At 52.7% G+C, this 26,307-nt stretch overlaps 2 protein-coding genes across 2 annotated transcripts in view; both read right to left on the bottom strand.

Annotated features, from left to right (window-relative positions):
* The window catches only part of LOC102569271 (alpha-2-macroglobulin-like protein 1), a 43,546-nt gene extending 39,768 nt beyond the window's left edge, over window positions 1–3,778 (bottom strand). The window contains 1 exon segment of the mRNA XM_059726256.1: window positions 3,762–3,778. Coding sequence (XP_059582239.1) covers window positions 3,762–3,778 — 17 coding nt within the window.
* Window positions 3,779–4,194: 416 nt separating this feature from the next.
* Window positions 4,195–26,307, bottom strand: part of LOC102571220 (alpha-2-macroglobulin-like protein 1) — a 39,551-nt gene continuing 17,438 nt past the window's right edge. The window contains exons 17-36 of the mRNA XM_014603577.3: window positions 25,663–25,783; window positions 19,640–19,778; window positions 18,715–18,940; window positions 18,330–18,456; window positions 17,863–17,984; window positions 17,358–17,409; window positions 15,125–15,199; window positions 14,328–14,504; window positions 13,907–13,988; window positions 13,476–13,632; window positions 12,368–12,442; window positions 11,731–11,890; window positions 10,618–10,835; window positions 10,172–10,387; window positions 9,932–10,056; window positions 9,440–9,530; window positions 8,984–9,052; window positions 7,223–7,325; window positions 6,589–6,630; window positions 4,195–5,501 (exon numbers count right to left, since the gene is read on the bottom strand). Coding sequence (XP_014459063.1) covers window positions 6,590–6,630; window positions 7,223–7,325; window positions 8,984–9,052; window positions 9,440–9,530; window positions 9,932–10,056; window positions 10,172–10,387; window positions 10,618–10,835; window positions 11,731–11,890; window positions 12,368–12,442; window positions 13,476–13,632; window positions 13,907–13,988; window positions 14,328–14,504; window positions 15,125–15,199; window positions 17,358–17,409; window positions 17,863–17,984; window positions 18,330–18,456; window positions 18,715–18,940; window positions 19,640–19,778; window positions 25,663–25,783 — 2,376 coding nt within the window. The 3' untranslated portion in view covers window positions 4,195–5,501; window position 6,589. The remainder of the gene's footprint in view (window positions 5,502–6,588; window positions 6,631–7,222; window positions 7,326–8,983; window positions 9,053–9,439; window positions 9,531–9,931; window positions 10,057–10,171; window positions 10,388–10,617; window positions 10,836–11,730; window positions 11,891–12,367; window positions 12,443–13,475; window positions 13,633–13,906; window positions 13,989–14,327; window positions 14,505–15,124; window positions 15,200–17,357; window positions 17,410–17,862; window positions 17,985–18,329; window positions 18,457–18,714; window positions 18,941–19,639; window positions 19,779–25,662; window positions 25,784–26,307) is intronic.

Below are 26,307 nucleotides of genomic sequence, written 5' to 3'. Positions count from 1 at the left end.
AAAAATGCTGCTGCCACTGCTAGGAGTTGGTTTAAGCTTTGTGTGGAGCAGAGATCAGTGGGGAGGGGAAAGTGGGGCAACTGTACACCTGCACCCCCTCCTGAATCTGCCTCTGCTCAGTTACATAGGATGCTACCTGTGGCAAACTAGGGCTCCCCGACTAGCCACAGTGCTAGTTTCCCCACCTGCCTTTGGGTACGCCACCCACCTGACTCACCTGCCATGCCTTGTTCTTAATTAATTACGATGTTAATTAAGGTGGGAGGCTGCCCATTCTTGCCCTGATGCCAGGGGGTGATATCTGCAGCTCCGATCCTCTCCTACATTGCAGCCCAAGCCTCGCAGATGGCATCCAGCTGTTAATCTCACTGGCCCCACACTGGGCCCCAGAATCCTCCAGTTCAGACCCCTCTAAGATCCCTCCACTCAGGCGGCCTACCCCGCTTTCATGTGGGCTCTCTAGCTCCCTGAAACTATTTCTCCTCTTGGGCGTGATGCCCCTGGGACCTTTGGCCACACAGGCCCTGGCCTCACCTCCAAGGCCAGTCAGAACCCCAGGCATCCAGCTCTGGGCATCCTTTGCGGTGGACCCCTGGCCCTTTTGACCGTTCTGGTCCTGGCCCCAGCATTGACCAGTCGAGGGTACTCTACATCAGGCCTCTGAGCCTCTAGCCCCACTGTTTCTCCTGGGTCCACCATCTGGCCCTACTAGGGGTTAACCCACCCGGTTGTGGGAGCTGGGGTAACTCACACCATGACTAGTGTTCCAGGGTCTCACAGGGACTCTCATTCCCCCCCGGAGCAGCATGTCATTGTGCTCTCTGTCTCTCTGTATGTGTGTGTATGTATATATATATATATATATATATATATATATATATATATATATATATATGCTGGGGCCAGGACCAGAATGGTCAAAAGGGCCAGGGGTCCACCACAAAGGATGCCCAGAGCTCTCTCTCTCTCTCTCTATATATATATAGAGAGAGAGAGACGGAGAGAGATAGAGGCGCTCAGCCACACTGCCCAATGGGGTTAACTGTAATGCACTGACAAGCACTTTTGTCAATGATGAAAATAACCTTGCTCAGTGACAAAATTTGGGACCTTTCAACACTTCCAAGGAAAACTCAGATCCCTGGAAAGCAGGAAAAGGGCATATATATGCACCTTCTGTTGGAGCTGGAAGGAGAGTGCATGGCAGATATTATGCTTTTCACCCAGAACCAACAAGGCTCACTGAAGATTTTATTTTTAAGTTGTGCCTCCAGCCTTGACAGCAACTAGCAGCTCCCTCAGGTGTCATTGGGTAGAGTGTAAGGATTGCAGCCTAATGCCACAGTGGCAAAGTGAGGGCTTGCTTTGCATGTCAGGCTTACAAAATTTGCACCCTAAGGTCACTACTGCTTCCCCTTAACAGAAAAGTGCAACTGGGTCAGTATCAAAGGGCAACAGACAACCGTGCAGATTTTGGGGGTCTGAGCCCATCTGCCAGGGTGCCCATTAGCTTTCCACTGTGTTGATAAACACAACAAAGAGGCTGATAGATCAGATAAGCCCTAACCCAGCCCCATGGTGCAATACAAGCTCCTTCCTACTTCCTGATGACAATCAATATTTTCTTTCTAAATTAGCTCATCAAGGGACATCTGTCCCACTCTTCTGCCCTTGGGATTTTTTTTTCCTTCATCACTGCTGTCAAGGGTTCCATCAAACCAAGGCACTGTGATACAAGCATCCTTTTGTGGACAAGGCCTTGGAAAGGCACATAGAGCAAGCTGAACCCAGGTGCAGTTGGAGACAAAGGGGCTACAGAGATCCCTGGGGACCTCTATGAATCCCAGGCATGGATGTAGTCATGTAACACAAATGCATCAAGTGCCCAGGTGACATGGCTATCCACCTTGGAGCATGCTAAGGAGACATCAGAAAGCAGCTGCATATCATCCTCTGGCAGCAATGGCTTCACACTGGGCACCACTTCCCAGGAAGCATTTCCGTGGAATTGGAGCTACTAAACAGTGCAGTAAGGGCCATGGGAGGCAGCTCAACTGAGTCATTTCTGACCAGACCAGATCAAACTTTGCTCTTAGCTGAGCAGGCTGGGAGGGGACAGAGGAGATGACTCCATCACCCTGGTTCAGCTCTAGGGGCCAGGGAGAAAATGCTGTTCCTGGAGGTGCATGACAACAGTAGGACTGTGTGGCATGTTTGGCTCATTTGTTGGGGCTGTCCCTGGGGACACACAGCTGGTACCGGGTGTGCTGGTGGGTCTAGCAGTGGCAGAGCTAGACAGTAGCAGAGACCTAGCATTTACATTTCTTATGGCTACCCCTTTTCTCAGTCATTCTCACACTGGGCGGGCTGGCAGGGGTTTCCCAGCACGCACTTGCAACACTGGCCTGTTTCCTGATTGACACTTAACTCTGGTAAAAAATTCCTGAGCGCAGGTAAATATTTGATGATAAATCTGCAAAGGGTCAGTAACTTGGGACCAGTTCCCTATACCCACAGAACGGACACAGTGCCAGCATGACTAAGACGACATGCACCCTCCTCCCTAGGTGAACATGACAAATGCCAGTTTGCATAACTGTTGCTGAACCAGTTTGCTCATCTCTTGAAGAGGCCAAGGTCTCAACTCCTGCAAAGAGAAAGGGGTCTTGTGGCAGGGCACTATTGGTGCCTGCCACTCTAAGGGCTAAGCCAGGGAGATGGGAGGTGTCTGGGGGGAGCCAAAAGTTCCAGAGAGGGGACCACAGCCAGAGAGGAAGAAGGGTTACAGGTGAGCGTAGCTGCTTGGGAAGCCATCTGCAAGGCATGGGCCCCAATGTAGGGGAAGGCTCAGAGCTGGGAATATCACCCCTAGTCATCGCTGTCTTAAAACAGGCAGCCTACTGTCTGAATAACATCTTAAACATTTTTCCAACAAGGTGTGGCAGACGAGAGAGGCGTGCGGTTAGCCCAGAAACAGGCGCAGGGGCCAACATTTAGCTGGCCCCAGAATGGGCCCCCTGTTACAGGTCTCCATGTGGCAGGCCTGAAACTGCACAGGGAAGCAACATGGAACATACACAGAAACTGAATTCTTCCTGCCCCAGAAAAGGGCTGGGGCTGTACTGGGGATGGGCATGGGAGGCAGATCTTATGTGTATGTTTATGTAGGACCTAGCCATGGGGCTGGAGCCTTACTGGAGCAATGTGCCTATGTGAACACATGGGAGCACATGCAATAATGCATATGTGCATGTGAGTACTTGGATGGACGAGTAGGTGGTTGAAGAGGATTCACAACATGCTTCGGAAGCCATATTTGTGGGCTGGTAAATAAAGAATGGCAGTGCCTGGCCTTTGCACCTAGCTTTTAAAAATTCAAGTCACATATAAAGTACACTGGCCCTAAGGCAGTAGAGTTTAGAGTATGTCACTGAGAGGCTGCCTTGGGGTGGGAAACTATGCACTGTGGGATGCTACTGGGCTGACCAAGTCTGTATTATGCTTTGATGAGAAGAGCGAATATTGTTTCATACAGAGTGATTTTTATATGGTTTTGGCCAACTGGTTATGCTATAGCACTGTATCATCACTGTACACTCACTTTTTATGACCTTTTAAAACTGCTTAAAGTGCTGTAACGTTTGTTCATACTCAAAGACATTCACTGAAACTTCCTTGGAATCCTCAAACATGCCTCTGCAACCCAAAAGCAAAAGAACATTGGGAGCTCAATATCATCAATGAGTTCCCTCTAGACTTACCTAGAGTCCTCATCCATCTCCTAACGCTGGCTAAATACATCTTACCTGACTTTCAGTGTGCTTGGGGCTCAGTACCACTGAGGTAACCTTTGCCATCAAATAGATTTTGGAATAGTACAGGGAACAGAATTGCAATCTCTACATAGCCTTTATAGATGTGACCAAGGCCTTTGACAGTATGAGCAGACTTATGTTGTATTTTGTTTTCAAATGCTTTGAATGTCTCCCTGGAACATGTCAATATAGTCAGGCATGGGATGCACAACAATATAATATACAGCAGCATAAAATGGATCCTTTTGTAATTCAGGCTGTGGTACAGCAAATCTGTGGTCTAGCTTCCACCTTCTTCTTGTTCCCACATTCTTGTTCTCTCTGACTGCTTCTCTTGTATATCACGTATATCATGTAGATAAAAAACTCAAGAGTGCCATTTCTAGACAGAAGCCTGTTTACTTTGCAAGCTCATGGTCAAAAGGTGGAGATTTTACATCATCTTTTGAGAACTTCAGCATGTCAATGACTGCATCATAGTAGCTCATAGTAAACTAGGCCTGCCAGAGCTGCTCAGTCAGCACGCAGGTGGGTCTGCAGGAAGCCAATGATCAGTATCACATCTGGTGCTTCAGAAATGTAGCCTATCACCTGTAAGGGTCAGGAAAATGTTCTCCCTTGATGTAGGGTATATTTGACCTAAACAGTTCCCTGCCATCTCAGGGAACTTGGACACTGGTGGTGCCCTGTGCTGAGACTTAGCAGCTCATTGTATACATGGTCTGGAGTCAATCTCATAGGCCATTCTGGCCACAGTTCCTAAGAAACCTTAACTGAAAGAACAGGCACAAATCTATCAGAAAGATGCTATTTCTCCAAAAAGCGCATTAGATTTGGAAGCATCAAATTGCTGCTATCCCAGACGCACATGTAGATGCTGTGCTCAGCAGCAGTTGACTCTGGTGCAAATTACTCTAGAGTTTATTGCATTGCATTAATTTCATGTGTAGATGCACCCAGAGTTAACAGGAAAAGGAAGGTGTTTTATAAAAAAAAAATTGACTAGTTATGATACATCAGTTTGTAACCAGTATAGTTCACAGTGTAGATATGCTTTTTTAAGATAGTGGCTTATTGTGCTTGAACTAAACCTGCTCTTTTTCATGTAGACAAGGCAAATCTTCTATTCACAGCAGTTAAATGCAGCACATGGAATATGGTGCTCTGTCTCATGTGTCTACACTTGTGTGAAAAGGTAAGAAAGACCCATGACATTGGGGAAACCATGTCCTATATTCAGGGTCACAGCCAGCTCCCACCAGAGGCAGACAGACAGGCACAGCAAGAAAGCAGCCTTGTACTTGGGTCGACACTTCACTAGGTCTAGCGAGTAGCTTCTGGCATGACAGGCAGCAAGACCCAAATATCCATACTGTACCTACTGACCCCACATGCAGATCCTTTGGTTTTGCTGGCATTTTTGGAGACTGAGAGGACAAGAGGACATTTCCAGAACAAGCTGAGATGTGTTGTTGGAGGAGGATGCTCAGAGTCCATGTCAGGTCTGCTCTGCTGCAGATTGTCCAGCCCAAGTTGAGGGGAGGGTGCAGTTAGGAGTAGCAGGTGAGAAGAGGCCTGTCAGCCCCACAGATCCTTGAGTGTCTGACTGCTCATGGGTGTGGAGGGAACTGGTTGGCAGGGCAGTGAATTCCGTGAGAATATCCCTTAGATGCCAGCTTTGGGAGGCTTCAAAACAACAGACAAACATTCCATGAGACAGGCATTAAAATCAAACTGTCTCCCCTTCCCCTTGCCACTGAATGATTCTGCTAGAAGATGCACCCCAACTTTCTCCGACTCATACCCCAGAATCTCTCCTTCAGACATGCTTTCTGTGCCCTCCCCAGCACCAACCTAATTACAGACATGGCCTCCCAGACAGGATCCTATGTCTTACATAAGTTCTTCATCCTGTTCCCTATATACAGAACCCCCATGTTGTCAGGCTACAGCGATTAGGTATGTGTGTGACCACAGTTTCCCATGAAGATAACCTCAATGGCAAGGCCTAAACAGCCAAATCTATGAGGCAGGGGAGAAGAGGGGCTTGCCCTCAGACTGGTTGCTTCCCAGGTAGAGGGAGACCTGTCCCAGAGCCTCTCTGCATTAGCATTTTCACAGACCTGCATTTTTTCATATTGGCTTCTAATCTACCCGGGAGAGCACCCAAACCCACAGCAGACTCTCTCCAATACCTGAAGAAGGGTGTTTGTGCCTGAAACCCTACAAAGAACAATTTTTCCAACTGTGTAGTTAATCTAATGAAATATATCACATTTACCCAAAGAATCTTGTCTGCCGCCCTCCCTCCTGGCACTTAATTTATTGAAGTGGGGAAACAGCCCAAGCTGAGCTGTGCTGATCCTCCAAACCCTTCCATGGGGTCACAGTTCACAGTCTCCCTGCAGCTCTCCTTGGCCCAGATTTTGGGGCACAGTCCTAGGCCCCCTCTCCACTCAGTCCTAGGCCCCCTCCTAGAGCTACCTTCTGGGGCTGCACAGACAGTTCCTCCCTCTCCCTGGATTCAGGTGGTCAGGGTACCTTCCTGCATTCCTACAGCCTCATGCTCTCCCTTCTCTTCCCCCTGCCCTGTCAGCCCCTAAGCCTCTCTGTGCTCCGACTGGGGTCCCACATGAGGCCTCTTGCTTTCTCCACCCTGTCACTGGACACACATCAGTGATGTCGATGCCTCTACTGATGATGGAGGGTTTAGCAGTTTTTGTGTGGTCCCCAGAGCTCCTCTCAACATAGAGTGTGGGCACGCTGCACCTACCTTAGCTGCAGGGGGCGCTGTAGTCAGCTTCTGCATGCTCACCTGCAGCAAGAAGGAACATGTACCAGGAAAGCAACACATGGAGGAGACCCTCCCTCATCCCATCCCAGTGGGGTTTGTTACCCCCATCTGTAGGTCTGCCCTCCTGTAAGGACAGGCACTTGTTCCCAGCTGTAGGGCTGGGAGCTTTCCCCAGTTTCATCTGCGTCACACTGGTACCACCAATAAGGCTTGAGTCAGCCATTTATAAATTGTCTCCCCATGTCCTGGTGTGTCCCCTGCATTGGAAGGGATCCTGGAGGCCTCTGAGGAGCTGGATGGCAGGGGAAATGTGTGGGGGTGAGCATGCAATGGGCATGTCCCCATAGGCTGAGCCCAGGAATGTGCCTCTCGCAAGTGTCTCCAGAGATCCAACTGCAGGCCCCTACCTGCTCCTCTGCCAGCCTTTTCCAGCACACCAGTCCCCAAGTGCTAATCTCAGGCCTCAGCAAGGGATAGATCAGCCACTGACATGGGTGTGAGAAATGGGGGAGATTTCAGTGATCCCCAGCACTCCCCTGGCACTGACTGTCCCATAGAGCCCTGAGTGCAGGTGTGAGGGACAGAGACGAGGTATAGTCAGGGTAGGACTCACCTTTTTCGTAGTAATCGTAGAGTCTCACTGCAGCTGGTTTGAGATTCTTCACCAGGAAATCCTGCTTCAGGGAGAAGGTGAAGCTCACTGTGGCCTTAGTCAGCTACAAAGAGAGAGGGCATGAGTGCATGGGGTGAACCCTCTGAGCTGGGTAGGTACCAACCCCTCCTGCAGTCCCATGAAGGGCCCTCCCTAGGATCTGGGCACATCAGATCCCACTTTCTTTACCATTTACCTTCATGCTTGCCCTTTTGCATCCCATCCAACCTGCTCACACTCTCTCCAGCCAGTAACAAAACAATAGGACTGCTCCACCCTTGGCCATGTGAACCCTGCCTGGGGAAATTCCCTCCTAAGGGCTGTCTTCCCATTATCCCTGCCTTTTAAGGATGAGCAGCCAAGCCAGGTGAATGTAGGAGGCAGCCAGAGGTCTCTCACCTCTCTCTCAATCCAACATGCATTTGCTAATTTGGGGACAGCGAAGGGGGCAGAAAGGGTCCAACAGAGTTGTTCCCTCCTCCTCCACTCAGCTCCCCACCCTTCTCATCACTTCATGCTCTCCCGTGTGGCAGCATGAAGTCCTGGAAAGGCGAACAGGGAAAGGTGAGTGGGTGTGCAGGGCAGAAATAATTGTTGGGTGAGGGGGATGAGTAGATGTGGGGATCAGTTGGAATTTGTGGGCTTGGGGAGCAGCTGGAAGCCCCATAGCGTGAGGCAGCCACAAGCAGCCTCACAGTGGCATGCATCTGAGAAGCTGGTCTCACAAGTGCAACCCTGGTTAAGTAGCCTCTCACACTGGGCTCTTTCCAGGCTGCCCTGCTTTGAGGCTCACCTCACTGGGCCTGCTGTGCTCTAATAAGCCCAGACTTGTGGCAGATTCTCAGAGAGCAAATCCTCTGCCTAGCATCCTGTCCATGATGGCTGGGACTCACAGCCCAGTTACCTGCTCCTGAAATTGGCAATGGCTCCTAACTCCCCTCCCAGCCCAAACACATGCTCCCCGGGGCTCCACACCTGTGAGCACTCTGCAGCTAAAGGCTAACTCTTGGGGCACAGGATTGCTGTAGCACATCACACACACAGATGTAAAGGACAGCTCTTTACCTGTAGCACGGGGAATATGCAGATCTAGTCAACAATATGCACCTCAGTCCAGTGATCTCAGATAATTTAGGATCCTTCTCTTGTAGGTCATGGCTTATTTTTGGAACCAGAGTCTTTCCCATGCAGGTCGCCTTCCACAGCCTTGGTTGGTCCCATGACAATGCCAGTCCCCACCTTCACTACAAAGCCTATCTGATTCTTCCTTTGCCCTGCATAACTTACTTCACAAAACCCTAGCTCCTTTGTTCTGCCTTTGGCAATTCACCACTGCTCCAAACCCTTTTCCAGCCACAGCTTGGACCAGCAGCTTCACCTGCCTCAGTCAACCTCCCTAGCACATCTACTGCCTGGCCACCTTTATGACTGGGCTCTGAACTTCTGCCCACGGGAAGGATGTGACACTTTTCTTCTCAGCCAGTAGGGATACACACAGCCATTCCAGGATACAGCAGCTTTCACACCAACATCACAACACCAAGCAGAATTCATAAGTTAGAGGTAGATGATTCATTGAGTCACCACAGGTGGCCTTACAGGGACTGCTTCCTCACACTATGCTGAGGGGGCAGGAAAAGTTCAACACCCAGGGGGAGGTCTAAAGACAGCTTGTGGTTCTGGTGGCTGACTGAGCCATGGTGTTGGCTGTGTGGCACTCACCTCATCCAGGTAGAGAATCACCTGGTCTTTCTGAACCTCCAGCCTCTTCATCAAATAGTGCTGCATCAGCTAAAAGCAGAGGTGAAAGCTCAGTCTGGAATTGAGGGGCCAGGACCATGCTCACTGCTCTGCTGGGGATTGTGATAGTAGGCCTCATCCCAACATCTCCCCTAGCCCAGGGAAACTGGCTGATCTGCCACCCCCACCAGTCACATCCAAGTAGTGTGCATCCATGATGGGGAGGGAAGGCCAGGGGAAAAGCCCAGCAGGAGTTAAGGAGGATCAAAACCCAGTCAGTAGCTGGGTGGATGTCTGAGTTGGGGGTGTTCTCCTGTGGGTGCAAACTGGAAAAAAATTGTTATGACGACTGGACTCTCTCCTTTTGGGGAATCCCCAGGTGTACAGCAGTTGGCCTGGGTTGTCTGTCTGGGGATCCATTCTCCCCGGGCATTTCACCTTCTTCACAGACTTCTTGTCAGGGATATAACCAGATGGCAGCTTGACCTCAAGGATGGCCATGTTGGTGGCTGAACGTCCCCCACTGTACCTGCAACAATGGAGCAGACATTAGCGATGGGGCTGCTCTGTGTACAGATATCTCCTGTCCTCTCTCCCCTGATAGTGTCTCTAATGTCCTCGACCTACTCTGGTGCGCACCCCATTGGCTTCCAATCTGCTCTGCCCCCACAAGAAAAGGACGTTGGTGCAAGGTCTTTCATGGGAGCTACTAATGTATCAACTCTGGAATGAGCTTCTTAGATCTCAGCTGCCTTCTAGCTGCCCCTGCAGCTCCCAGCCCTGTGGTTAGACAGCCCCATGCTGGTGACTCCTGCTCCACCGCAGCTCTGCAGAGGAATTGCTCTGCTCCAGCCATCCTACTGTTTCCTTGGCCTGTTGCCTACCCTGAAGCCTGGTCTCAAGCTAGGTCTGACAGGGCTCAGCTCATACCTGGTGTGCAGGATGAGGTTGAAGCCAGCTCTGGCACTCCCAGTGCATTTCCTTGGGTCTGTTTCCACACGCAGGTCAAAGGTTGCAGCGCTGTTCGGGGGCGGCAGGTTGTAGCGCAGGGTTAGCTGGGGAACAAAAAGAAGGTGAAGAACACAGCACAGGCCTGGCTGCAGCAGCCCAGAGCAGTCTCTGCGGGGCCCCAGGTGGTCTCCTGCTGGTCCCCAGAGCCATGGCTCTCACCTGCACCAGGACACAGCCCTGGCCGTGGGTCGTCACTGTGTACTCCCCAGGGATTTGCGGCAGGGTCGCCTGCTGCAGCACCAGCCGGTTGGTGTTGTCCACGTGGAATTCTTGCTGGAAACTGCCCTGCGACTTCACTGTCACTGTCATGTCCCCGCTCGTGCTGTATGTCAAAGCTGCGTATTTGGCCAGGGCCTGCAGGGCGACTACCGTGTCCTGGGGATGCAGAATCACCAACTGGAATCACTCTCTGGAGCCGGAAATCATTTCAGTTTCCCCTCAGCAGAATCTGGACCTGCTGCATCCTGGATCCATGTCCCAGGTCCCCACCTCTAGGGCAGGGGCTGTGCACCATGGCTCCTGCTCCCAGGAAGGGGGCCCTGCTCTGCTGCAGAGATGCAGTTCCTAGTAGGGGTTCCCTGTCCCACCTCTCCCAGCCCTGTCACCTGTGTGGACGCAAAGCCGCCATAGGGGTTCTGCTGCTTGCTGAGCCAGCGGACAATCTGGGAGGCAGTGGCCAGGTCAGCAGTGGACACTTTGGGCGGGGAGAGATAGGCCAGGAGGACATACGCAGTCATCTCCACTTCTGCTGACAGGGCTTGGGCCCACGAGGACTCGGTGCCAGGCGAGGGCTTCACCTTCCTCTCCCAATGGAGCTGCCCCCCTAGGAGAGAAGCCGATGGAATGAGCCTCATGGCTGCAGCTACAGCAGGGTGGGGCTGCATGCCTTCCTCCCCAAGGGCCCCAAGGCCATGAAACCCTTCTACGTAGGACAGGATATGGCACCTAGTTTAGAGGACACTGCAGGGATTGAACCCTGGATGTTGATACTGAGATGCCTGTCAGCTGTCAGGCTATAGCTGATTCAATCATTTTTGCTGTCCCACATAAGAGGGGACTGAGGCCTTTTAGTGTCAAGACATGTAGGGCTGAGGCTGGAAGGGAACACAACTCAACTGGAGGCAAAGAGATGACTTGACACTGGGATACAACCTTCGTGGAGGCTTTGGAGCCTCACTGAAGAGTGTCTTCAGGCTTAAGGACCCAACAGCAGCTGGTCTGAGCTGCCAGTGTGGCTCCTTCCCAGCTTAATGCGGTCAAGGAGGAGGTGCACGGAGAGATCATGGGTGACTTATTAATGATGAGCACAAGGGACTGGCCTGGGACTCTCAGCTCAGCTGAGATGGCACCGGGCTGCTCCACCAGGCTTTAGCTGAGGCCCACACTAACACAGGGAGCTCTGGGAGGTGCCTAGGCTTCCTCATAAGGATCTCTTGCTTCTGGTCACCCAGAGTCGGCACCTTGTGCCCATTTTCCTTGGGAAAAGGCTGGGCAGTCACCGTGCAGGTCTTATGCATGAACATCCTCACAAGCAACCTCAGAGCAGCTGGTCTCTCGTTGGCAGCTTTAGTGGGGGGGCCCTGGCCTAGCTGGTCCCTGGACGCTGGATTGCCCTGCCAGGCCAGGAAGGGCCGGGCAGTTGGTAGCTCTCTGGTCTGCTTCTGGGGATAGAGGAGACTATTGGCACAAAAAAGACTGGAGTGTGGTGGTGGCAGTACCAGTGCCAGCGCTGTGCCGGGCCAGGCTCGTCAGAAGGGCATTCCGCAGCTCTGCATCCCCAGCCATCCCAAAGGAGTAAGCCAGCAGCGCCTGTGTGTAGATGTCACTGGTGCTTGAGGACTTCCGCAGGCACTGGAGAGCCTTGCTCACCATGGGGTCCTGGGATGGGACAGGACGACAACAAAGATTCCCTGTCAGGCTAGGGAGACCCCTGTACCTGTGGGGATGTGCCCTCAGCCCATCCCCAATGCAAGAAGCGAGTGTTTCCCAGGAAAATTTCTAACCAGCATTTATGTCCCATCCTCTTTGATCCCATCATTCTTTGTAGCCAGGTCAGCGTACCACCCCCCCGGACCGACCAGTCAACCCTCTTGCCTGCACTCTAAATATCACCCCTGTGGACCCATCACCAGCTGCACCTAGAGTCCACATATAGACACTCTTCCTTCAAGTGTCTCTCCAGTGCCCTTGCAGTGCCAGAGCCCCCCAGACTGTCCTGGAGCCTCCTTTAATGGCTGCATTTTCCTGCTGCCCCAACCACAGTCCCTTCTCACAATGAAACCTACCACTCTCCTCAACAAGCTCCCCACCCGCTCCCAGCAACTCCTGCTCCAGAAAGGCAGGACTTGTCCTCACCGTGAGTGCCTGTCCTAGCTCCAGCAGCGCAGCTGTGATGTAAGCAGAGAGAGAGATCTCATCTGAGATGCCGCCCTGGGGATGGGAATGCCAAGAGAGATGTCTACTGAGATGCAGCATAGTGAAGGGCAGATGTCCCCTGCAGGCCATAAGTCTGCTTGGCTGGGCCAGAACAGGCTCTGGCACCCAGGCAGGTGAGCCAGTTGGGCTGGTGTTGTGCCTTTTGCTGAGTGCCATCAGACCCATCTAGGTTTCAGGCGGGATCCCCAGTCCAAGCTGTCAGAGGAATCAGAGATCCTGGCCCCACACATTATCATGACTGACAATGGCCATTCCCCAGATGTCCCCAGCACTGCCAGTAGCCCAGGCACTTGCTCCTGGGTTGGGCTCCAAGCCCTGAGCCTCAGTGCAGGAGGATTATTAGGGGAACAGCGACCTCTCCTCAGAGCCTCTCCCCCATTCTGCAACCCACCTAGCTCTCCTGTGGGAGGCCCCAGGGACTTTTCTGACTCGGGGATGGGCTGTGAGGCCATAGAATGCACCCCTTGCTCCCCATTTCCGTACAGGGGAGGTGAACCTCATCATCACTACCAAAACCCTACACACCGAGGAGCTGTGCGGCAATGAGGTGCTTTTGGTGCCTGCCCAGGGCTGAGACGGCTCTGTGATAAAGCCCCTGCTGGTCCAGTTCAGTATCTGGTCAGGGACCATCTGATGACTCCTGCATGTTTACAGAGCCTAGCAATGCACACGGCCCTCTGTCAACAAGCCTTGGCCCACCCAGCAGTATAACACACAGGGTGCTTCCCCTGGTGTGGAAGTTCCCCTAGGCAGATGGGGACAGGTTCTAGGACAGGATTAGCTGAGTGACCCAAGGCAAAAATTCTCTGGGGAAACCTCAGGGACATGAGATGCAGACCCAAGTGAGACTGTGGCTGTAGGCAGTTGATTAACACACATCTCCAGGCTCAGCTCACTGATGGCACTGGCACCAAAGTGAAACCTAGGAAACCAAATGCCAAGGCACCTGCCACCCCTTCACCTCCTCCAACACCCTATATTTTCCCACCCTCTATCCTCCATCACATGGGAGTCCCCAGATTTGCACCTGCAGGGCGTTGTTCAGTAGTTTGCCCACACTCTGGAAGCAGCCACTCTCCAGCTGGTGCTGCTGCAGCCATCTGAGGGCATCTTCGATGTGCTCCTGGTCAATGAAGATGTAGGGTCTGGCTTGACCAAAGCACTTGAGGACAAAGGCTGTCAGCCTGAGCAGGGAGGGATCCTGTTAGAGGCCTGCTCTGCTGGAGCGGCTGAAGGTCAGGAGAGACATGCAGGGGTCCCAGGGCTGGAGTTAAGAATGGGGACACAGGCAGATCTTTGTGGGCAGGAGAAGCTTAGTACAGGCATCAAGGCTCAGAACTGTTCACAGAGCGGGACAGTGACCTGAGCTGGGGAATGATTGCTGTACTACATACCCTCTGCCTCATCCAGAGACCCAAGTTCCCCCACCTGGGGTATCCATGCAGTACTGCCTCTCACCAGGTGTTGCCTGTGGCATCGCTCTTTCCAAAAGCACTGTAAGAGCCATCATCATGCTTGAATGTTAGCTCGCGCTGGTACCCTGTGGGAATGGGAGACTAACAGCACATTCAGCATCCGTCCACACTCCTCCTGGGCTACAATCCAGCCTGGTCTGCTTCTTGAGGGGGCACGGTCTCCTCCTTGCCTCTGGGGTGAGACTCAGATGGGGTCTAGGGTGCAGCTGGCTCAGGTGGAGGGAATTATGCATCAGCAGTAAGCAGGTCCCTCAAACCCAGCTGGTGCCTCCAAACTAAGGCAGGACCACTATCAGACCACCTGGGAGGGGCAAAGCCCCACCTCCCCATCCCAAACCCTGGAGTCCACAAGTGGTCCTACTGCCCAGGCCTTGCCCTGGGGGAGGAGCTGGGAGGACACTCACCACTCCTCAGGAAGCCCTGGGCCTTGTCTCTGATCTCTGGGGTCAGCTGTCCACTCTTCTCCAGGTACTGCTGGATGTAGATGTTGGGAGCAAAACGGACCATGTTTTGCTCTCCACAGCCATACGGCATGGCCAGCAGGTGGTCGATGTTCTGCAGAGCTGTGCCCATCATGTCACCTGCCACAGAGGGAGTCAGGGGAGCAGAACATTACCAGCCTGCACAATTCCTGCTTTGCCCAGAACATCATGTTTCTGGGAGCCATGAGGCCTGAAGGGCCCAGTATTTCTGGATCAGTTTGAGCTCCTAGAGTATGGCAGCTATATGCCATAAAATGTCCACGATGCCTTTCTGGCCTTCCTGTCCTAGAGAATTTTAGCTATTCTGGGAAAGATACCTGAGGTTCCTTGATCCGTCCCCAGTTTCTGGGACATCTGGAAGCTGTAAGGGCTACAGGAATCCTGCATAGCCAAGAGGACAGGCTGAGACACCACTTGACAAACACTGGAGGGGCCACTGATATGGGGACGGACCTTGGGATTAAAGCGAGGACTGTGGAGAAGTGAGCACAGGAGTATCTAGGCTTAGCGTCTCATCCACTGAGAGGTAGGGTCCGGTGGAACAGATGAGAGGGGAAGAGAGTGATCCTGAGTGCTGTTGCTCTGGACATGGGACCGATCATACCATGCAGGTCTTTTCAACCCCACTGTCCACACTCCTCTGAAGAGGTGAAGTGGGCCTCAGTTGGGCTGTCTGGCTAGGGCACCACATCCTGACAGGGCAGGCTGGGGATACTTACCCAGGACAGTCATGTGGGCTTGCTCAGAGCCTGCCACAATGTTCCCAGGAACCTCCAGGGAGACTTTGTCTGACGCTGTGTGAAAAAGATAGGGACAAAGCTGAGTCCTGCTGGGAATGTGCCCTCTCCAACAAACAGGAGCCTGCAATTCCTAACTATCCAGGACTCTCTCCTAATCATAGCCCTTCTCTCAACCCCAAGACCCATCCTCCATGGCATACATGCACTTGTGGGGCTAGGCCTAAGGGCTCTCAGCCAAGGGCTCTTGCCAGTGGAATTTAGCCCAGAAACCCAGTGCAGTGAGTGCTGTGCAGGCAGATGATTCAGAGATTCACTAGGGCTGGAAGGGACCTCGGAAGATCATCAATTTCAGCCCTCTGCCCCAGTGATCTGAATCAATGAATGGAATCACTGTCCCCCAATTCGGGCTGAATCTGAATCCAAATCGAATATGGCCCATTTCACACACCCTTACTGGGCTGCAGGGGCCCTGGTTCTTCCCTCTATGGTGGTGGTGCCCCCCAGGGCTGCTTGGATGGGCTGCTAGCAGGATGGGACTGCCCCAGCTTGGGCTTGGGGAAGAGCTGGATCTGGCGGGTGCTGCCTCTGAGCTAAGCCAGTCCCTGACCCACTAGCAGCCTGCCCGGGTGGCCCCAGGGGGTGCCGCCACTGAGAAGGGAAGCACTGGGGCCCCCCACAGCTCAGGACCCGCTGGCAGCTCACCTCCCAGCCGCAGGCAGGCTCCACAAAAAGAAAAAAAGGATCAGGCCCCTCACCTTTTTTTTTTTTTTTTGGTAGAGCCTTCCTGTGTAAGCTGCCAGCATGCTGAGAAGCTCCTGAGCTGCAGGGCCCCCAGTGCTTCTCTCTGCAGTGGCAACGCCCCCCAGGCCAGCCAGGCAGGCTGCTAAGGGGCCAGGGGGATGCTCCAGCTCAGAGGCAGCACCTGCCAAAACCAACTCTTCCCCAAGCCTGCCAGGGCTTCCTGTACACCATGCATTGTTCCTGCCACCTTCCCACTGCCTGGGACCACCCAGGATCAGACTGGCTTGCCCCTGCGGCAGTGCAGGGAAGCAGCAGGAGGGTGGCTGGGTGTGCTGGCAGCTGGAGAAGGCGGTGGGAGCAGTGCATGGTGTGCTGGAAGCCCCGGCAGGCTCAGGGAAGAGTTGGATCTGAGGGGGTGTTGCCTTAGACTTGAGGCAGCTCCTGGCCTGCTAGCTGCCCACCTGGGTGGCCCTGGTGGGGCACTGCCACCGTGGAGGGAAGGACTGGAGCCAACCGCAGCTCAGGGGCTGCTCAGCCTGCTGGCAGCTCGCACAGCCAGACTCTGCCAGAAAAAAAATAAAGCAGTGAGGGGCCCAATCTGTTTTTTTTTTTTCCTCAGAGTCTGCCTGTGGCTGGGGGTGAGCTGCCAGCAGACCCTGAGCTGCGGGGCCCCCCTGTCCTTCCCTCCACAGTGGCAGCACCTCCTGGGGCCACCCGGGCCGGCTGCTAGCAGGCCAGGGACTGCCCCAGTTTGGAAGCAGCAACCAACACGATCCAACTGTTCCCTGAGCACTTGCTGGATTGGGCTGGGTGCTGCTTCCAAGCTGGGGCAGCCCCTGGCTGCTAGCAGCCTGTCTGGGCAGCCCTGGGGCAGGGGTGCCATCACTGTGGAGGGAAGGACCAGGCTCCCCTACAACTCAGGGGCTCCTTGGCCCACTGGCAGCTCTCCCCCTGGCCATGGGAGAGGTGGGTAGGTTTAATAATAAAAAAAAAAGGATCTGGCCTCTCGCTGTAACAATGATGGAAGCCCCTAAATTGAAATGGTGGGTTTTTAATCATCACAATTAAAAATCCACCATTTCAATTTAGGGGACTAAGCTCCCATCACATGTACAAGTGCCCTTAGAGGGCATTTAAGACTTGTTAACAAGCCTTAATATGCAATCCTTCAAGATTCAAGTGCTCTTATCATAGTCTGATTGTAATATGTAGTCTGGCTGGATGTGCTTGAGCCATGGGCCTTTGCCAGACGCTGCCACCACTGCCTTTTACAGGATTAGTTTCACTTGAGCAGCTGGCCATGGGCACAGTCCTGGATGAAGCCCTGGGCTGACCCTCATGTCCCCTAGCTGGCCTCTTTTTAATAGACCCACAACTGATGGGGCACAGCAGAGAAACACCTCAGACTTGTCTCTGCAGCAGTGCTAGATACTGGCCCCTCCTTGACCCAGACAGGATGCTGGAATCTTACCTTCCTGGCAGAGCAGGGAGCTGTGTGCCTTCTCATTCAGGATCCCACCTGGCTGTGGGGAAGCAGCATCAGACAGCAGGTCAGGAGAAGCCAACACCTATACCCAAGCCAGACTTCACAGGGGTCCCAGCTGCAGCCCCAGCCAGGCAGTCTGTACATGGGGCTAGGATCTGACTAGCAATCAGTGGCCCAGCTAGTGGGCCCAACCCCACCCCAGGAGGCTCTTCTGAGTCCCATACATTTTTGCATAGAATTCCCACCCATCAAAGGCAGTGAATTGCACTCAACCCCTCTATGGCGCTACCACTTGTTCATCTCAGTCTCTTCCATAACCCTCTTGCCAGCTCCCTGACACTGATACAACATAGCGGCACACAAGGGCAATGTAGTATCACGGTTGTAAATGCAGACAGTGTGTTTGGGGGGGTTATATTCCATGAAAGAATCCCTTGAAATCCCATCACTCCAATCTGTGTTGTCAGATGGTCCCTGGCCAGAGACTGACCTGGACCAGCAGGGGCTTTATGACAGTGTCCACTTGTCCCTGGGTAGGCACCACAACCACCTCATTGTGGCACAGCTCCTCAGTATGCAGGGCCTTGGTGCTGATGGTGAAGTTGACCTCCCCTGCAAAGAAGGGAGAACTGTTGTACAGCCCCACAGCCCAGTCTGAATCTGACAGGTCCTCAGGGCCTCCTGGAGTAGGGACCTACAGGAAGGAGAGGGTAATGGAGGGAGGCATTTTAAGGGTGTTAGAGGGAGAGGAGGAAAGGAAAAGGGGACATGGAAAGGGAGTATTAGAGAGGCAACAGGGGAGAGGAGAGATGCCAGGAGGTGAAGAGAAGGACAAGTGAAGGGCAGACTGTGTGAAAGGCTGAGTTGTGTGGGAGGAGTTTCCATTTGGGGGCTCCTTTCCTCTCCCCCAGCTGTGCCTGTCTCCCCACTGACCCAGGGCACAGCCTTGCCCCTTACCCAGGCTGGTGGCCGTCACCTCCCACTGGAAGGTTTTCCCCTCATTTTCACAGAGGCAGCTGGTGTAAGCGCTCTCGCCGACAGCCTGTACCTGGAACTGCGTAGACTTCACCAGTGTCACCTGCACCTATGGGACCCAACATGAGAGCTCCCTTAGGGTTCCTGGGACATGCTCACTCAGCAGCTCCAGACAAGATGTAACACCTTGGGGCTCAGGCTCAGCTCATTGCCAGAGGCTGACACCAAGTGTCCCTGGATACTGCTGCTGGGTTACACCTGGCGCTGCTGGGTTACATCTGATGACCACTGGCATTACAGCTGATAGGCACCAGGGCTAGGGCATTGGGACCCCCTGGCCCTGCCATGTTGCCACAACCCTGCTTACCTTGATGCATTGCAGCAGGTAGTTGAAGACAGTGGCCTTTAGGGTGAAGGCCTCTCCCCGTATCACAGAGTATGGCAAGGCCAGCTCCACAAAGAATGGCTTGAAGGCTGTCAAAGTGGCCATGGGGGAGAGTCCAAAACCAACACCTGCTGTACAGAACATCCCGGCCTTCCATTCTGTGATGGTGTCAGGGATGGTGACTGGGAAGTCCTTGGAGCCCCCCTCGCTGGACAATGCAGACACAGAGTAATGTCAGACAGACATAGCCCAGGTTTCCTTTGACTGCCATTCTATCCCTGAGCTAGGACAATCCCTCTCTGTATCAGGCAGGAGGGAAACAAGGGGGTGTCTGTATTAACTGGGTTTCTCTAGCAGAGGGAGTATGGTAAAGAAGAGAACTGAGTCAGTGAGGACCTTGCAGAAGGAGGAAGGTAGTGATGCATTGCTCATGTCTGGTCCTGTACTTAGTGGGAAATAGGCTGATAGATTCAAAAGGCCTCCCTGCTTTGGATTTTACAATTCCCTGTTCACTCCCTCCCTCTGGCTTGTACATTTCCTTCCAAGACCTGCCTTCTGGCATGTGCGGCTGTTAGGCACACAGGGCACTGGACACAGACATAAGATAGTGAGGGGGTTTCCATCCTGTCTGACTCAAAGGCAGCCCCTCTGTATGCAGGGGGCTGCATCTGTCCTTTCCCAGCCTTTAGAGACCAGGAATGTGGGATAGTGCCATCCCTGATTCTTTCCTAAGGTGCACCAAGCTCAGCCCCTGCTGACTCACTGCTCCCCATCTGCCTTGGACATCTACAGCTTTAGCCATTAACTTGACACTTGGCAACAGGACTGAAGGAACAGAGAAAATCTTTGGTGGGTTTGGTGGAGAGGCCAGTTCTGCAGGACAGATCTGCCATAGCTTCTCACTTACCCTACAGGGACCAGGTCCCACAGCCACGTCTCTGGGAAGTATGTTCTCATGGCTGTCTTCTCTTCACTGTTGGACACTAGCACATGATTGACATCTAATACCTCAGTTGTCTTGGAAAGCATGAAGAAATACACTGATACTAAAATAGAGAGAACAGGTTGAGGGATCCACTCACAGAGAGTTTGAGTATAAATTTTGGTGGTGATTTATGGGGTTTGCACCTAAAAAAAATCTTTATCTTCCAGGATTTTTCAGAGCTAAAAGGTAATAACCACTAGGGAGATCACAAACATGCCTCTGCTGCTGAAATGCACTGCTGATGGCAGTGTTCAGCTATGTAGACACATTTGCTACAGAAAACAGTGCTGAGTTATGGCCCATTGGCCAGGGTGGAAGTTGAGGGCTTGCACAGCAGCCCACACTGGGCTAGGGGGTGCTTTGTGGAGTTACCAAGGAGGGAGGCTGCACTTTGTTGTGTGTGTCTTTATTGTGCTATTCAGGAACACTTGGGTGGGGGGTGGAAATACCCATCCCTTGGATACCCTGAGTCTCTGGCCTTGAACTTTCAGCCCCCCCAGCCTTTCTCCATTGCTTTCTTTTTCCTGGTCACTTTTCCTAAGTTTTTCCTTCTGCAGAAGAATTGAAATGAGCTAACAGAGCCAGCCTCAGGCCTTAGGACTGATCCACCAGTGGGAGTGATTGGGTGCACTCTGAAGCCCCCCACTCAGACTGTCTGCACTGAGGTCACTGTACCCATGGGGCTTAGTTCATGGGGCTTGAGAGCTTTTCTGCACCGCTGGAAGGGCTTTTTGATAAAAAAAACACTCCTTCCAAAGCAAAAGGCCCAGAGGATCTAAGCCACTGGTCACCAACCAGTTGATTGATCAGGGGGGCCCTGACAGTCGATCTCAGTCGGGGGGGGGGGAACTAGCCAGGATGCAGTCCAGGAGCGGCAGGATATAGAAGCAGCAGGATGCACATGGCTGGGCTGAGCCACACCCACTGCTGGTGGGCCTGGTGAGTGGGATGATCCCCCTCCTCTCCCAAAGCCACTGAGTGAGTGGGGACCCAGCCAGGCTGGGCCAGGTTGGGGGAGGGTCAAAGTCTGGGTGGCTCATCCAGGCACACAAGGGTCTCGGAGCAGGGGGGCAGCAAAGGCACCAGTCACAGGGCTCAAGTGCCTATATACTAATGCTAGGAGCATGGGGAACAAGCAGGATGAACTAGCGCTCCTGCTTGCAGAAAACACCTATGACTTAGTAGGGCTAACAGAAACCTGGTGGGATTCGTCCCATGACTGAGTGGTACATATTGAGGGTTACAGATTGTACAGAAAGGACAGGGTGGGGAAGAAAGGGGGAGGGGTGGCGCTCTATGTCAATGAGCAATATACATCAACCCTCATCAAGTCGGAATCGAAGGCTGAGGAAGTAGAAGGATTGTGGGTTAGGCTACATGGGGGGCAAGGAGAAAGGGATTTGGTGGTAGGGGTCTGCTACAGACCCCCACACCAAGGGGAAGAGCTAGATTTGGGGCTCCTGATGCAGCTCTCGGAGACCATAAAAGCTAAAGAGGCGGTAGTCATGGGGGACCTAAACTACCCAGACATCTGCTGGGAGACGCAGACGGCAAAGTCCCACCGTTCACGCAGGTTTCTAACCTGTGTACAGGACCTCCACCTGACACAGGAGGTACACAGTCCCACTAGAGGGAATGCCTTACTGGATCTGGTATTGGCAACGGGGGATGACATGATAGGGGACCTACAGATCAGTAGCCATCTGGGGGACAGTGATCACCTAATAATAGAATTCTTCATAAAATGTCAAGTGAGTAAGGTAACTAGTAGGGTGAAAGTGCTAGACTTTAGGAAAGCTGATTTCAATGAACTCAGGCGATTAGTCAAGGACGCACTGCAGAGTAGGAGTTTTGAAGTGACGGAGCCCAAGAAGGGTGGCTGTGCCTTAAGGAAATGATCCTTCGGGCACAAAGGGAGATGATCCCGATGCGAGGAAAAAGAGGGAAAGGGGCCAGGAGGCTTCCCTGGCTGACCAGAGAAATCCAGGGCAGCCTAAGGGCCAAAAGGGGAGCACATAAAAAGTGGAAACAGGGAGAGATCACCAAAGACGAATATACCTCCTCTGCTCGTGCTTGTAGGGAGGCAGATAGACGGTCCAAAGCTACCATGGAGCTGAGGATGGCATCCCAAGTAAAGGACAACAAGAAATTGTTCTTTAGATATATAGGGAGTAAAAGGAAGGCCCAGGGAGGAATAGGATCACTGCTAAATGGGCAGAAACAATTGGTGACAGACAGGGGGGACAAGGCTGAACTCAACGTGTTCTTTGCCTCAGTGTTCCTAAGTGAGGGGCACGACAAGTCTCTCACTGGGGTTGTAGAGAGGCAGCAGCAAGGCACCAGACTACCACGCGTAGACCCTGAGATGGTGCAGAGTCACTTGGAAGAACTGGATGCCTTTAAGTCGGCAGGCCCGGATGGGCTCCATCCGAGGGTGCTGAAGGCACTGGCCGACATCATTGCAGAGCCACTGGCGGGAATATTTGAACGCTCATGGCACACGGGCCAAGTCCCGGAGGACTGGAAAAGGGCCAATGTGGTCCCCATTTTTAAGAAGGGGAGGAAGGAGGACCCGGGCAACTATAGGCCAGTCAGTCTCACCTCCATCCTTGGCAAAGTCTTTGAAAAAATTATCAAGGCTCACATATGCGAGCCTGGCAGGACAAATTATGCTGAGGGAAAACCAGCACGGGTTCGTAGCAGGCAGATCGTGCCTGACTAATCTAGTCTCTTTTTATGACCAGGTTACGAAATGCCTGGACACAGGAGGAGGGGTGGATGTCGTATACTTAGACTTCAGGAAGGCCTTCGATACGGTATCCCACCCCATACTGGTGAACAAGTTAAGAGGCTGTGACTTGGATGACTACACAGTCTGGTGGGTGGCGAATTGGCTGGAGGGTCGCACCCAAAGAGTCGTGGTGGATGGGTCGGTTTTGACCTGGAAGGGTGTGGGCAGTGGGGTCCCGCAGGGCTCGGTCCTTGGACCGATACTCTTCAATGTCTTCGTCAGCGACTTGGACGAGGGAGTGAAATGTACTCTGTCCAAGTTTGCGGATGACACAAAGCTATGGGGAGAAGTGGACACACCAGAGGGCAGGGAACAACTGCAAGCAGACCTGGACAGGTTAGACAAGTGGGCAGAGAACAACAGAATGCAGTTCAACAAGGAGAAATGCAAAGTGCTGCACCTAGGGAGGAAAAATGTCCAGCACACCTACAGCCTAGGGAATGACCTGCTGGGTGGCACGGAAGTGGAAAGGGATCTTGGAGTCCTAGTGGACTCCAAGATGAACATGAATCGGCAGTGTGACGAAGCCATCAGAAAAGCCAATGGCACTTTATCGTGCATCAGCAGATGCATGACGAACAGATCCAAAGAGGTGATACTTCCCCTCTATCGGGCGCTGGTCAGACCGCAGTTGGAGTACTGCGTGCAATTCTGGGCACCGCACTTCAAGAGGGATGCGGATAACCTGGAGAGGGTCCAGAGAAGGGCCACTAGTATGGTTAAGGGCTTGCAGACCAAGCCCTATGAGGAGAGACTAGGGCACCTGGACCTCTTCAGCCTCTGCAAGAGAAGGTTGAGAGGCGACCTTGTGGCTGCCTATAAGTTCATCACGGGGGCACAGAAGGGAATTGGTGAGGTTTTATTCACCAAGGCACCCCCGGGGGTTACAAGAAATAATGGCCACAAGCTAGCAGAGAGCAGATTTAGACTGGACATTAGGAAGAACTTCTTCACAGTTCGAGTGGCCAAGGTCTGGAACGGGCTCCCAAGGGAGGTGGTGCTCTCCCCTACCCTGGGGGTCTTCAAGAGGAGGTTAGATGAGCATCTAGCTGGGGTCATCTAGACCCCGCACTCTTTCCTGCCTATGCAGGGGGTCGGACTCGATGATCTATTGAGGTTGCTTCTGACCCTAACATCTATGAATCTACCTGCCACTGCATGCACCCTGGTGGAGGCCCAGAGGGCACGTGCTTCCTCCCCCTCCCCCCAATCTGTGCACAGTGAGAGGTTGCTGCAGTTGCATGCTGGGCTTTGCACCTTGAACCCTGCTGTAGCTTGGGCCTCAGGGCGCAAAGCCCAGTGTGCAGCGGCAGCTACCTCGCCCCGCACACAGATTGGGTGGGGGGCATGTGCCCCACAGGCCTCCGCCAGGGTGTGTGCAGCAGTGGGAAGACCCCCGCCCCCATGTGCCTGGACAAGCCACCTGGGCTCCAGTGCTGCCCCCCATTTCCCCCTGCCCCTGCCTCTGTCACTGTGGGGCCTCAATCTTCCCCTGCCCCCAGACTGACCTGCTGGGAGGGGGCAGGGGGGCAGGGCAGAAGTGGGGTGTGTGGTTGATCGTGGATTGCTCTTTTCTTCAAAAAGCGATCTTCACCTTAAAAAGGGTGGAGACTACTGATCTACGCAATCTGCATGTGTCCTACAGGCCACGTGGTTTGCACCCCTGCACTTCTGGGCTCAGCACATGGCTGGGATCCAGAAACTCCTGAACTATGTCCCCCAACCCATGCCACCCAGCCACACTGGTATGACTGTGCACTCTCATGGCCCTGCATAGGAAGGATTTACAGAGGCAAGTACCTTCTTTGGCTGCATTTCATAAAGGGAAACGTGGAGGCCTGCGGAGCTTAACACATTCCTCCTGCAAAACCTAACCATGACAGAACCCTGCTTGGCTTTGGGTTACTGCCTCTCAGCAGCCACGCAGCTGGGCACTCAGCCTCAGGGGAGAGTTGTGAGGCTGGCAGTGAGAAAAATCTTTTTTTTTACCTGTGAGCCAAATGCATTGGGTTGGGGTCACTGAGAGGCATCAGGGATCCTGTGATATCATAGCTGGCTTAACAGAGCACATACCAAAGTGTAGCAGCCCCAGGAGGTAGATACAGACAGGCCCTAAAGAGCCCTTGTTCCAAGAGGAAGAACAGAGCTGCTCTGTAAAGGTCAGATTTCCAAATGTGCTCACCCCTTAGTAGCCCCCATTGAGACCAATGGAGAACCACTCCCCCTCACTCTTCCCCTCTCCCTGGGGAATGAGTGGCCCGGCTGCAGTACTGCCGAGAAGGCCTGGTGAATAGACCATAAGCTAAATAGGAGTCACCTGTGTGCTCTTGCTGCAAAAAATGCCAACAGCATCCCAGGTTGTATTAACAGGAGTGTCATTTGCAAATCAAAGAAAGTGATTCTTCCACTATCTTCAGCACTGATGAAGTTTCACCTGCAGTACTGTGTCCAGTTTTGGGCCCTGCACTTCAAGAAGGATGTGGACTGCTTGCAAAGAGTCCCGCATGGGCAACAAAAATGACTAGAGGCCTCGAAGGCAAAACTTATGAGGAAGGACTGAAAGAACTAAAATTATTTAACCCGGAGAAGTAAAGAACAAGGAGAGTTTTGATAAAAGTCTTCAAATACCGGAAGGGCAATAAATAGAGAGGATGGAAATGTTTCCTATGGCCCCTTTTCTCTGGGGCCATAAGAAACAGGTCAAAGAGCAACGGCTTGAAATTTACATTGGAGGAAATTGGTACATTGGAGGAGCATAGGAAATTTACACTGGAGATTTGGAGGAACTTTCTCACTACGAGGGTGGTCACGCATTGGAACAGGCTTCCTGGAGAAACTGTGGAATCTCCATCCCTGGAAATATTCAAGAGCAGGTTGGGCGGACACTTGGCTGGGGTGCTTTAGTCAGGGATGCTCCTGCCTTGAGCAGGGGGCTGGACTTCATGAAGACCCTTTCAGCCCTGCTTTCATATGATCTCCTTCCCCTGCTTCATCCTCAGGGGAGGAATAATCCCCAGTGTACTACAAAACAACTGTGTCAACCCTGAGATAAGAGCCCAGATTCCAGATCCTCCCCAGCAAGGACATTGCCTTGCGGAGGACACAAAGCATGTTGCATGGGGAAGCAACGATGGACATGTTGATTCTGACTGACCTGCTTGATTATGGAAGACCATGAATGTCTCTTTTTCAAAATTGTCAGTGTGTAGAGTCTGGACCTCTGTTTTGCAAGAATGTACACTGTTAGCATTGGTGATTAATTTCAAGGCTGCATCCTGGAAAAAAATGGCACAGGCAAAACCATCAGTCACATCAAAGCCCTTTCTTACCATCCACTGAAACAAGAACTGATCACACAGCCAGGGGATAATTCAAGAGGAGACTTTCTGGGGATTATGCTCCTACCCAGAAACTGGGGATGTCCCAGGCCCTATAAAGGCCTTAACTGGTGGGAGGGGAAGGAGAAATGAGGTGCACAGCTCCAGAGGCCAGAGGCAGGAAAGACTTAGTGGCTCATCTACCCACCCCTCACCCCTTCTACTAGGCCAGGACTCATTCATGCAGCACTTTCTCCACTGTGATTAATCCCAAAGGCCCAAGAAAGCCTTTTCAGCTCTGTCAGTCTCAGAGTTTCAGAATGATTTGACTGAAATCCCCTGTTCAATTGTACCCTGTAGTCTCTAGCTTTACTACATAATAAGTGGTGTTGACCAAGGGCTGGAAGCCTGTATTAGAGGCACTGACTTGCTACTTGTCAAACGCTTGGCACTGCCCTCATTCACCTTATGTGAGCATGTCT

This window comes from Alligator mississippiensis, chromosome 4 (genome assembly GCF_030867095.1).
Source record: "Alligator mississippiensis isolate rAllMis1 chromosome 4, rAllMis1, whole genome shotgun sequence".
In the NCBI taxonomy this organism is placed as follows: domain Eukaryota; kingdom Metazoa; phylum Chordata; order Crocodylia; family Alligatoridae; genus Alligator; species Alligator mississippiensis.
Note: the sequence above shows the minus strand (reverse complement) of the source record. Positions and strands in the feature narration are given on the sequence as shown.